The sequence below is a fragment of the Xyrauchen texanus genome, chromosome 1 (genome assembly GCF_025860055.1).
Source record: "Xyrauchen texanus isolate HMW12.3.18 chromosome 1, RBS_HiC_50CHRs, whole genome shotgun sequence".
NCBI lineage: Eukaryota > Metazoa > Chordata > Actinopteri > Cypriniformes > Catostomidae > Xyrauchen > Xyrauchen texanus.
In genome coordinates, this window is record NC_068276.1 from 24,033,330 (window position 1) to 24,047,140 (window position 13,811).

Genomic DNA, 13,811 nt, shown 5'->3' on the forward strand with positions numbered 1-13,811 from the left:
AGGAAATGTGATGCCAAACACTGAACTGAGTAAACAGCAATAGAAGCACATGGCTAATGGAGAATTAAGATGTTTGGCCTCAGCACACTTCATAAAACCCTCTTTGAATGCAAAGACAATGACGGAGGAAATTAGATGCTCAACATTTGAATAGAGGGAACATCATTAATAACCGCCATTCTCAAATAGCTAATTAATGATTACAGGTGCATGATCCCTGAATATATTTTTGAGCATATGAAAAGCACAAAGGTTGTGCTATTTGCGTTTCTAGGCAACTGAAACAACTTAACGTTTGCTGTGAAGATAATGCTATGAGATTGAAGAACAATTGGATGAGGTGTTATGGATGGCAAACTATGAATAAAAGCGATGGAACAGACATTGTTTAGAATTAGATTTTCTAATGGCACTGTATTGATAACACAGACGGTTTTGAGTGTCTCTGTGTAGTTTTCTCTGGCTGAAGGGTCCAAATGTCAAAATAACGGCTGTGAAATGAACAGGTGGTGAGATTTAAATTTAATTTCTAGTTTCCCTGCACAGCTGAGACTGTGATGTACACTGATTGAGATGGAGACAGCATAAATATGCCAAATAAATAATATTGTTTATCATTTAGAATGCTAAGTAGGAAAAATGTGAAAAGCTAGTAACAGACTTCTTCCCTAAAATTGAAGATATTTAAGTAAAAGGATAAAGATTTTCATTTAAATTAAAGCAAAAATCTAATTTGCTCTCATGATGTCAATGGTTTTTAAAGGGTTTATGTCTCCTTAGAGGCTACATTAACCTCATGAGTCACAGCATGACTACTGTGCACATTTTTCATTTCCATTTTTTATTTGTAACTAGTAGAACCTAATAAATAAGCATAATAATAATAATTTCTAGAGCAAATCGTTTTCATAAAATTTGATGTCGTCATATGGGGAAAGTGGGATTAAGTTGTGAAATTCTAAGTAATCCCAAGCTACAGAAAATCTGATTTTTCTTTCATCAAACAGTTTATGTGTCCAGGAGTGTTGATTATTCATGTTTTTGAGACATTACAGACATTACAGCTGATTTGCTGTAAAGCTGAATGAAAAATTCTTATTAAAAGTGATGGCCAGCATCATCCAATCAATGGCAACCATGTTAAAATAACATTTTGTATTCAAAATTCTGAATCTATGTACTGATTATCATTGTACTATATCTGCCAAACATGTTGAGCGGTCCAAACATTATATGCAGCCTGAAACTGAACTTTTGGTCGAATTTGGAGTGAATGCACTTCTGCTCCCTTGCTCCCTATTTAGTGAATGACTTAACATCTAGTGTGCTGTCTGTCTGCACTGGTCTCAGAACAGTTATAAATGCACCTTATTTTCATCCAAACTCCATTAAAAGCCTCTGAAAGCAAACTCCACATTAAGCCTCTGAAAGCTAAATGTTTCAATGTGAAAATGCAGAGTAAAAATATAGGAATGCTTTTACTAATGTTAATGAATAGAACCTTATTGTAAAGTGATAACAAAATAAAACAATAACAAAATAAATTTTAAAATGAAGTGAATTGACCCACTGTCACGAACCCCGTTCCTCTGCCCCATCTCCGCTTCCTCACACACGCACACTATCTCCCTTCTCACACACGCGCACTCCCTTGTGCTTACTCGCTCGTTCCGCCCCCTTCGAGTTCGGACGCTCGCATTGCTCGCTCGAGCCCTCACGCCCACTATGCTTCCCCGGTCTCTCTTGTTCAGTAAAATATCTCCTCCCTCTGGCGACTCGCCTCAATCAGCCTGAACATTATGACCACTTGCACTCACGCTTCCTATCTTCACACATTGTTTACACCTGCACTCACGCGCTTCTTGTCCCCACACATTAGTTACACCTGCACTTGTCTCGTCACCTGTCATTGTCTACACCTGCACTCGCCCCTATAAATACACTATCCCTCCGTTTGAATCCCGTTGGTTATTGTATTTAGATTCCCGTGTTTTGACCCTCGCTAGTCGCGTCTAGTTTTGACTTCCCCACTCTTGATTACCCTCGTAGCTTGCCAACTCCCTATTCCTCTCGTTTCCCTGTCTTTCGCTCCCGCTTATCCCGTCTTGTCTTGTCCATAGTTGTTAACTGTTTTCCCCACTTCGACCCCCGCTATCGTTCACCTCCCTCACTAGATCTGCCCCCTTGTTCATCTCTTTGATTCCCCGGCTCTTGACCCTACGCTTCCCACGACTACTCTTCATTGGATTTGCCCCTTGTATGTACTTTTGCCTGCCTGCAAATAAACGCAGTTTTTGACTTGCATTGTGACTGTCCCAACTTGTGCGTTACACCCACAGATGTGTTAATGTTGAAAAATATTCAAAATAACATCTAGGTTACATCTAATGGGGGTAACATCTAGGTAACCCCTAGATGGGGGTAACATCTAGGTAACCCCCATTCCCTGATGGAGGGAACGAGACGTTGTGTCGATTGTAGTGACACAAGGGGCTTCTTTCGGGAGCCTCAGATACCTCTGAATATGAAAAAGGCCAAATTGGCGAACAGAATTGCATGTCCCGCCCCCGGACATACGGGTAAAAAGGCAGGGGATCATGCATCTGTTCAGTCAGGTTCTGCACTGAGGAGCCGAGAATAAAGTTTGGTCATCACAGCGGCTTGGTACAGTGTTGTGGCAAGGGGGACACAACGTCTCGTTCCCTCCATCAGGGAACGGGGGTTACACTAGTAACCTAGACGTTTCCCTTCTGTCACTCACTCGATGTTGTGTCAATTGTAGTGACACAAGGTGTCCCTATTCAACAGCGTCACCTACAATGAACCGTGATCTGCTGATGCTGGTGCAGCAAGCTATAGCATGCCTAGAGCATGAGCATCAGACTGTACGTAACCCTCCCCGACGCCCCACTAAGATGTCATATTGTTTTTATTCGGTTCCCAGCATCCGGCCAAGGATTCTCTTGGTGGGTGGGAACAAGCGACATGGCAAGCATGGGAGCAGGCCGCACCAGCTGCGGCCTTTTCTCTCTCTGTGTTTCTCCTCATAGAGTGTTAGATGCGGCTGGGCCATTTAATGCTCTAACACGCATCGGGGAAGGCGTTCTTTTCCAACTCCTATTCTTTCAGTGGGAAAAGACCCCACGGAGACCACATCCTGCCCAGGCTGCGAGGAGGTTAAAATGTGGTGAAAACATCACATGGGCTTTCAGGCCCCATGTGGAAGAGGCGCAGTGGTAGAGGGAGGAGTTGCTTCAGGCACCGTGACTGGGGGGCAGAGGGGACTTCCTGAGGGAGACGAAGGTCCACCGGCAGGGGTACCGTACCACGGAAAATACACACAGGGATTAATCCATGATGAATTAATGACAAACCCTTTGGAGCAACTATTCCATTACAGAGTAGTTAGTACCCATAGTGGGTCTGGTTGGGAATTCCACCACTTAATTTGTGGTCCAGAGGGCTAGGGAGGAAAAACATCCAGGGACCGCGAGTTTAGTGGACTTACCTGGGAGAAAAAGCGCACGTGTTTGCCTCAGTGGAGGGGAAAGGCGCTAGCAGTCAGTCGTCCCAACTCAACCCGGAGATTGTAAAATATTGCAATGGTGCGTTTTTAAAAAGATGTTCGACGCCAAGCGTTAACTCTTTTTTATTTTTTTTAAATAATACACTTTTAGAGGAGTCTTGCTCTTTTAGAGGACAACTGTCAGGGGCGTGAACTGCACTGTCGTACAGAGGAGGGAGAAAGCCACTTGCAATGCGCCGTAGATCCAACAGGAAAGCTCTCTTTTAGAGGTGATTGGAACAGAGTGAGGTTTCAGCTCGCTGAGCACACACAACCGCTTGGCTCCGAAGAAAGAATTTGACTGAACAGATGCACAATCCTTGCCTTATATACCCCTATGTCCGGGGGCGGGACATGCAAATTCTGTTCGCCAATTGGGCAGTGGCCTTTATCATATTCAGAGGCTCCTGAAAGACCACAATTTGTGGTCTTTTTTTGTGATTTTCTCCCCTTTTCTCCCCAATTTGTAATGCCCAATACCCAATGCACTCTAGGTCCTCGTGGTGGCATAGTGACTCCCCTCAATCTGGGTGGCAGGGACGAATCTCTTTTGCCTCCGCGTCTGAGATGTCAATCTGCACATCATATCATGTGGCTTGTTGAGCACGTTACCACGGAAACGTAGTGCATGTGGAGGCTTCACTCAATTCTCCGTGACATCCACGCACAACTCAGCACGTGCCCCACTGAGAGCTAGAACCACACATTATAGCGACCACGAGGAGATTGCCCCATGCGATTCTACCCTCCCAAGCAACCTGGCCAATTTGGTTGCTTAGGAGACCTGGCTGGAGTCACTCAGCACACCCTGGATTCGAACTTGTGACTCCAAGGGTGTAATCAGCGTCAATACTCGCTGAGCTACCCAGGCCCCTGTGGTCCTTTTGTGAGTAGCCTCAGGTTTTATCCTCTTATTTTAATAGCTACTTTACTCAGCTGGCAAATGGGAATCAGTTGAGTAACAGAGATGGAGCAGAACATCCGATTCTAACCACTACAGACTGCTTTGGTACTGCTTTCATTTTGCAGTATCAGTTAATCTCTTAGCAATAATTAGTAAGTCTCACAGTAAGGTAAGCAGCCACAGTCTGTGCTTTCTGTCCTCATTACATAGGGGTGAAGAGAGCGATCCACATGAGACAGCTGCCTGCATGAATCGAGCTCTATTCATTAACACCAAGCTAATCAATTCGATTAGACAGGCTTTGGGTTGTTCAATAAGCACTCTGCACAAGATTTCAGAGAAACACATCCTGTCCCCCTCTGTGCTGCAGAGATCTGCTGTATTTGAACCTGAGTGGAAAGTGGAATTCAGGGAAGTAGATGCAGTACCCTGTTTCACGCCTAAATAATTGATCTCACTTCATATAAATAATACATAAGTGATTTTTTTTTGGTGGTTGACCAGTATAGGGTTTTTAATAGAGATGGGCACGAGTACTCAAGTACTCGGACGTGGCAGCAATGATCGATCATGAAAAGGATGATCAATGTTGATTATGCATGATGTGACTTTTCACTTAATTCGAAATTCAGTGACAATTACCTGACAACTAAACACAAACGTGTCAAAGAGGGAGCTTATTTTTAATTTTGAGACTGATTACGTTGTGGTTTTGAGGGGTACATTGATTGTCAGAAACATCTCATAGCAACCAAACTGATATACGCTGCAATGTCATCATTACATTAATCAAAAGCGTGTAATTAACCGTGTTTTGACCATGTGTTTCAAAAAGTTCGCTAAACGTTTCTTAAATGCTTTATTAGAATTTAATGTAAGAACTTTGACTCGTTAATGGATATTATTTAATAAAGTGAATGTTTGTCACTGACTGTAAACCTCCCTGCCCTGGGTGCCGAAATGCTTGCGTGCAGTAACACACACCTGCATCTTGACGAAATGACAGTTGAAGATTTCCGCAAGATTTTCCAAGTTATAAGTCCAACATAGAGTGTCATTGCGTTGCATTTTCCCCTGTTGCAAAGTGTAAATTCTGACTCTCTGAGTTGAATGGAACACTTCATGAATCACCACAGCAACAACAATATGGAACATTGCGGCTTTCCCCATAGGAGTTAACACTTGGACACACACACACACCAGGCATGTGGCAGTGGACTCAATGCGCTGCGAGTGTTTCAGACAGCTAGACAGAACGTAGCTAAATGGAACAGAATGCAGCATCTTCAAAACTGAACTTCAATTAAAAACACAATGGTTATGGCGTCTCCTGTTAAGCCAACAAATTTGAAAATAGATGGTTCAGACAATCACAAAAAAACTGGTGCACGCTTATTGAATTACTAACCTGAAGGAAGAACAGACAGATGCGTGTTGGGCACATAATTTAAGCAAATCTTCACATAATGACAAAATATGATGCATTATATTTTTATTATGCAATCTTTTGTACATTTTGTAATAGATTATTTTATAACAGCCTATAATAATGAATAAATGATACACTGGAACAACAAGACGTAATGCAGCAGCCATAGACGTTTGTCAGACATGTTACTATATATAAAGTTATGTACTTGTCATTGCCCCTCGAGTACTCATGTTGATAGCTACAGTGAATATATTAGAAAGTATTGTATTAAATGATTGGAAATTAGACATGCATATAATTAAATTAAATGAACACATATTGCACACAAAAATATTTGAAGACAGGAAATGTTCATGTACCATATGAATGTTTAAAAAATATATTATGTTTGCAAGGCTGTCATTTTGAAACTGGCTGAATTGCCAAACTACCACTTTTATTCATCCAACTTAGCATGGTGTTCTGCCAATGCCAAAAATCTCAAAATGTGTGGTCAAACGATATGGGTTTTAATGGCTGATACTTACAGTATATCTATTCTAGAGAACTGGATGGCTGGTTTAAAGGGATATTTGACTCAAAAATGATAATTTAATCTATTACTCACCTTCATGCAATCCCAGATGTTTATGACTTACTTTTTCTGCTGAACACAAACAAAGATTTGTAGAAGAATATCTCAGCTCTGTAGTTCCTCACAATGCAAGTGAATGGTGACAAGAACCAACATTTTGAAGCTCCCAAATCATATAAAGGCAGCATAAAAGTAATCCATAAAACTCCAGTGGTTTAATCCATAAGTGATATGATAGATGTGGGTGAGAAACAGATCAATATGTAAGTTATTTTCTACTTTAAATGATCCTCTCTGCCCAGTAGGATGTGATATGCACAAAGAATGGGAATGGCTAAAAGCAAAAGAAGAATATGAAAATGAAAGTGAAAGTGGAGATTGATAGTAAAAAAATTAAAGGCCAAATTTCGACCGTTCTAGTGGCCTGGCTGATACACTGTTCTGTCGCCACTTAACTATGCACACTAAAAGGCCAACAGTGTAGATTAGCAATTTTCCTAAAAACATGTAAAAAAAAATACTAATAACATTTCCTGTTGCGGTTGAGACAATATGTGTTGTTATTCCTGCCTGTAAAAATGTAGTTCTTGTCACAGACTTCTGTTCAAAGCTCATTGACTGTAAACATTCACAAGAAATCAAGTCACAAGGTCATTGTCACTTCTTTTTGTGATTGCTTCTAAAAATAATTCACTATATGCATGGTTACTGTTTGATTATTTGATTTTTTTTTTTTTTTTTTGTATTGTATTATAGCTAAATAAGGCATGGACAGTTTCCTCTGTATATTTGTGTGCAGTTGTGTAGGAAGATGTGGGCATAGGTTTAAACAGTTCATGCTGCAATTTTTATTTACTTTTCATTTGTGGTCTTGTGTTGTTGTTTAGCCTGTATAAAAGCTTACTGGGGATACTTACAATCCATAGTCACTAATGTGAAAGAGAACAACATACTATTGTTAAATTTTGCAAACACTGCATATAACTGTTTTTGAATATATATTTATATATATAATTTGAATAGCAGGCACAAACAGTTCTGGGAATGTTCTTCCGCTGATAAATTATCCTTTCCTCAGTCTCTCTGACAGTTCACTGAAGTGCCAGCTCTTCACTGCTACCATGTCCTCTACACCTCCGCCTCTCATGAAGAAGCACAGTCAGATGGATCTTGTGAGTCGTCTAAAGTCCCGCAAGGTTCTGGGTGTCGGCGGAGAGGATGATGACGGAGAGGTACACAGGTCGAAGGTATCTTTCCTCATGCTAACACTGGCCTTTTTTGTCAGATGCCATTCATTTAAAGGAAGAGTTCACCCAAAAATTTAAATTCTATCATCATTTACTCACCCTCATGCCATCCCTGTTGTGTCTAACTTTCTTCTTCTACAGAACACAAATGAAGATGTTTAGAAAAATATCTGAGCTCTGTTGGTCCTCACTATGAAAGTGAAAAGTGACCAACGTTTTAACGGTCCAAAAATGACAAAGGCAGCATAAAAGTAATCCATACGACTCCAGTGGTTTAATCCAAGTCTTCACGAATGATATGATAGGTGTAGTGAGAAACAGATCAACATTTATGTCTTTTTTTACTATAAATCTTCACCTTTAACGAGCCCCAACAAGTAGGTGGCTGAATTGGAAAGTCACCTCAACATCAGAATGTGGAATCGAAAGTGAAAAGGTAGATTTACAATTAAAAATAACTTAATTATTGATCTGTTTTCCAACCTATTGCTTAAGAAGATGGGGATTTAACAACTGGAGTCTTATGGATTACTTTTATACTGCTTTGGATCTTTAAAATTGCAGTCACCATTCACTTGCATTGTAAGTACCAACATAGCCGAATTATTCATCTCAAAATATTAGTTTATGTTTTGCAGAAGAAAGAAAGTCATACATATATGGGATGGCATGATGGCATGTAAATGATTAGAGAATTATTTTTGGGTGAACTATCCCTTTAAGATTGGCTTTTCATTTAACTGTCTCTTTTTTTTTTTTTTTTGTATTTGGAAAGCTAATTGCCAGATGTCAAGTTGAAAAGCTTTTTGTTGATAAAGGGACAGAATATACTGCTATCCGAGCTCTGTTCCCCCCTTCAATTTTAGCTTACATCCATGTTGGCGGAGATTACAATATGTAACATGTTGGCTTGCATAAAAGGCACATTTCTGACTAATGCTATAGTCTGCTAGAGTTGTTGCACCCAATATAACCAATATAACAGGTAAAGATGCTTTTTCCACCTGCACTAAGAAAAAAACATCAGGGCATCTATCCTTACAGAACTACTAAATTCATGGTGTGGCAGTGTCTCATGATTGTAGAGAAAGGAGCATTGATGCTGTAGTAACACTTTACAATAAGGTTGTATTTGTTAAGATTAGTTAACAACATTAGTTAACATGAATTAATAATGAACAATAATTGTACAGCATTTATTACATTTGGTTAATGTTAATTTTATACATTTTATATTAAAATTGTATGGCAAATGTAAAATTTTGTATGGCAAATTTATTTTAAAATTATTTAAAACAATTTATGCTATTTAAAGTATTTAAATTGATTTGTTGAAGACATGCTAAAAACGTGTGCTGTCTCTTTAAGAAAAACTTCTGTTCTTTGAAGAGTATTTGTACATGAGTGCATGTTAATGAGAGAAGACTCAAATAGCTTTATCTCATCTGTGCTATGCATGATTAGAATTAAATGTTTCTTTTTTGTTGTTTTTGATCAAAAAATTACTGTAAAGAACAAAAAAGGATATTAAAAGAGACTTTATTCAATGACAAATGTTTTGTGTTTCTCGTCTTTGGACACACAAAAAGATCAATCTTGGTATTTAAGAATCAACATCGAGGTTGTTCAAATAAAGATCACGATGCATCGGAAAATCTATATTTTTACCCAGTCCTACTGATTTCTGACATCTCAATTTGAAGACAGCTTTTAAATTCTTTGTCTCATGAATATGAATTAGGTAACATGGCTGTGCGGACTAGAAAGATTACCCAGCAATGATAGTGCACACTTAATATTTATGAACTCTGTATTTACCATATAGTGAAATCACATCTGAAGTTCCTCAACATTAAAAACAATTTTGGTGTGGATGTGTTAAATTTGAATGGATGACAAACTTACGCAAAAAATCACATATATCATTGTACATTTGGAACACATCTGCTAAAGGAGAGATGTCTGAATAGATGTTATGGCACAGTGTGGCAGTGTGGCCCAGTTTAAGGATGCTAATCAGTCTCTCACACTCATCCTGTAGCTTGCCTGTAGTAATTTTACACCACTATGTTTGAACCCACAATGAGAACCCACTATGCTAACCATCTCACACTCACAGTTTCCACTGTGCTCGTGGAGCTTTGAGGTAGTCTACATGAAACATGGGCTACACTTAGACACAGCCTCTCCTCTCTGCACCTGCGTTGTGCGTCAAACCCTAGGTAGGGTCACAGAGGAAGATCAAAGGAACATCCAGTGTTTCAACAAAAATGGCTCAGCCAGCACCATAATGGGTGCTATATTAATGAAACAGCAGTTTTACCAGTAGTCACAGTAGATTTTGTCTTTTAGATGAGATTTTTTCAGTCATAAGAACATGATTTTGTATGTTTTCCCATTAGTTTTAAAAGACGTAAAAATCTTGCTCCTGCACTGGCTATTGTGTGCAAATTCATAATATGTGCAGGACTCATTTTCTTCACTGAACAGAATAATACTTTATAAAGAAAATGGAACAGACATTTTTTTCAAAAAATACATTTGAATTTAAATGCATTTGTGACAGGGCGGAGGGCGGGGCCGGGTCATGATTCTACACACCAGGTCCCTTATCAGGCTAATCAAGCCTCCGAGAGGGATAATGGCTGACTGCGGATGGTGGTGCGACAGAGAGAGAATGTTTATGGGCAGCTGTCCGTCCTATGTGTGTGTTTGTGTATTTTGGTTTCAGTTTTACATAAAAATATTATTTAGATTGTCAAGCCGGTTCTCACCTCCTCCTTTCCATTGTTCCCTTTACCCTGGTGCCAAAGACCCGGAAAGGAGCAGGCGAGAACCGGCTTGACAATATAAATAATATTGAAAGTGATAGCTAAGATGAATACTGAAAAAACATTGGCCCCCGCAAAGTTTCATCTGGATAACCAGGCCCCCGCAAGAAAGTAGTTGAAAAGCCCTGATGTAGGGTGTGATGTTTTTGAAGTACTCCATTAGCTGATCAAACAATCTGTTAGCCTGGCAGCTGGTGATGTGGTCAGACAAACATACTGTTCAGCATCTACCATTCTTATGAGTTAAAAATGTATTCCCTATTTCCAGCTGTTGTCGAGATGTGTCAACACTCCCTAAACAACCAGAGTGAGGTGGCGATTGAGTGAAGGTCACCGACAGCACTTGACATTCTTTTCTTTCTCAGCACAATATGCTCTCTGAACACTATATATCTGCAATCAGTCTTCTCTCCTGAGAACAATCAATTGCCCCCGCTTATTAGCTACTGCTGTTTACTGATTAAACACAGCATCATTTCATCATGGAGGTCTCCACAAGAGCAAAGTATTTGGCACACACATTTGGAAGTATCATTAGCATGAATGGCAGTTCAATGTTTATGGTCTACTTATTCAAATAAGCTACACAGACAGAATAAGAAGGAACAAAACATATTTACAAACAGCTGATTCATTACTATTTGTGTTTCTATTAGACTGAACAGTCGCTGACACACACCCCCATACAAACACTCACTGTGTACTAGGGCACACTAAAATGCTTATTTTCTTAAAGGGACTACATCAAGTGCCTATGAGGAAAGAAATCTGTCACCATAATACAACAGTATAGGTCACAATAGTACTGCAGGTGCATTTTGTGAAGAGCCATTTTGCTCCCTGTTGTGCTCTGATCAGGGCCACATTGTCCAGGCTACAGCAGTCACTTCTCAATGTACTCTTCCCCTCACTTACAATTCCCTTGAACTCATCTGCTTCCCTCATAATATGACATTTACATTGGATTTCAGCACTATGGCTCCCCATCAGAAAAGGATTGGGTTTTCATCAACACTAAATTACCCACTGTGCAGAGGCTTTTAGTGGAGCATGATGGAGAGGGAGATGGTAAGATCCCGATTTCTGAGGGTGGGAGAAGAAGGAAAGTTATTGCTTGTTTTATGGCCATTAGGATGTGCTAAATGTTTTGTATTTATTTATTTTTTTAACTCTGAAAGCCACATACATCATTTTGAGATGGAAATGGAAAATAGGAAGGTAATATCAGTGTGCTGATGTCTTATAGATGCCATTTATTAGGAATTTCTTAGTTACATTAGTAAGTGAAATGCCTATTCCTGTTGGTGGGTTCAGCAAAAATATGTCATTTAAAATATCCAAATTAGGGCTCCAGGATTTGGTCAAAAAGTCATATTGCGATTATTTTGAAAAATATTGTAATTTGAGCTGTGATATGATGAACAAAAAAAATAGTGATTTCTTTAAACCAAAATGTGGTAAGGTTTTCTTTTCTTTTTATAAATATATAATATGGATTAAAATTCAGTTTAAATGCCAATAAAAACAGGCCATGATATGGTTCTTGCACTAAATGTCCTGCCATCGAATTATAATGAGCCGCCTGGAAGAACATTTCCCGGCGGCTTTTCGGGATTAATAGCTAGGTTGATTCTGCTTTTGACTGAGCATCCTGCATCACTCGATACAACCTATCTTTAATTGAAAAATAGGGATGGGAGAGCGCAACACTGGGCTGAAGCTTTTGACAATCAATTACTCTCACTTGGTCAAAGGCGTGCCTGAGAGACTCGTCTCTTGTCTGCTCCAGCGGGATATCCCCCATGGAGCCATCACTTCCCTCCGGGTTTCCCTGATGTGGAGCTGATGTTGATGGCTCAGGCAATGCCTCCCCAGCCTATTGCAGGACCCATCCGCACACATCCCCCTTAATAATGTCTGAAATGCTAGCCAATTTGTACCCAAAATCAGAGGATGGGTGAGGCAGGGACTAACTGCCACCTCTATTCTTTGTTTTTGTCCCTGGAATTGAACAATAACAGGCACTAAATGGTATTCGTGTATCCCCATGCACACACCTCACCTTGACCCGTCGTGCTATACCCAAAGCCGAATCCACCAAGGCTTGATATGTACCCCTTTGGATACTCACTGGTATACGGTATGTCCCTGCTCGATCGGGGCGGCTTGTCGGGAACCCGGCCCCACATTCATCACCGGGCATTGATCCTGGATGTGCACCGCAGCGCTAACACAGTGGCCCAGACCTTATCTTCACACCCGTGGCCCCGGATTTACCAACCTGGCAGGGAGGGGGGACAGAAACAAAGGGGGACAGGAACAGTATGGAATGGGGAAGGGGAAGAGAGGGAGAGAGAGAGTTGAAGAGAGAGAAAAGGATTTGCCGTCTCCCACCACCATTCCCTTTGGCAGATAGTAGACAAACTGCTCCAGCACCACCAGGTTGATGATTCCATTTGAGCAGCCACCAACCGCTTCTGCCAGGTGTCACGGAGCTGTTGAGCAAAGGCAAATGGGCGGCCAAACTCTGTGAATTTCAGCTCCTGGAAGCGCTGATGGTGCTGTTCAGGGATGGGATCAACCCATTGTAGGATGGCTCATTTCATGTCCGAGTACTCTAGCAGACTTGCGACAGGTAGCTGTTGTGTCGCAAGCTGAGCCTCCCCCGACAACAGCGGCAATAGATGAACTGCCCACTGTGCATAGGTCCACCCCAACCCCTCCACAGCATGCTCGAAATGTTCTATAAATGCTTCGGGGTTGTCCTCTGGTAACATTTTTGCCTGCGTGATCTGAGACACAGCAGGTGTGGTTGGTCCTCTGCCTGGGCTTGCATCAGGTCCTGGAACCGTTGTTCCCCATCTGTCGCTCACTTTGACGTTGTGTCGAATCCCCATCTGTCGCTCACTTTGACGTTGTGTCGAATACGGTGCATATTAGCGGCTTTCTCCTTTTCTGCACGGCAGTGCAGCTTTGCCCCTGGGCACTTCGACAGCGCTGCTAAAAGTATTACACAGTGCATTGAACATCCTTTTCATCCTTTTGAGTCGGTCTCGTCCCGTGTTCTCTCAGGTCCAAGCCTGTAGAACTCTGGAATGCGGAATGTCTGACCGGGTCTTCCGCTTGCACATAGCGCCTTTCCCCTCCACTGAGGTGATCACGTGCGCTCTTTCCCCCAGCAGAGTCCATTCGATTCACGCTTCCTGGATGTCCTTCCTCCCTAGCCCTCTGGTCTGCGAATTCAGTGGAGGAATTCCC

General features: G+C 41.0%; 1 protein-coding gene across 7 annotated transcripts in view; it reads left to right on the forward strand.

Moving 5' to 3' along the window:
- The window catches only part of LOC127630762 (tumor protein p53-inducible protein 11-like), a 78,457-nt gene that overhangs the window by 42,942 nt on the left and 21,704 nt on the right, over positions 1-13,811 (forward strand). For 5 of the 7 annotated variants that reach the window (XR_007968902.1, XM_052108855.1, XM_052108691.1 and 2 more), the window contains one exon: positions 7,554-7,722. The exons of the other annotated variants lie outside the window; for them this stretch is intronic. Coding sequence is in view for 4 of the 5 variants with exons in the window: in XM_052108561.1 (XP_051964521.1) it covers positions 7,554-7,722 (169 nt within the window). In the remaining variant the exon portion in view is untranslated. The remainder of the gene's footprint in view (positions 1-7,553; positions 7,723-13,811) is intronic. 7 annotated transcript variants of the gene reach the window in all.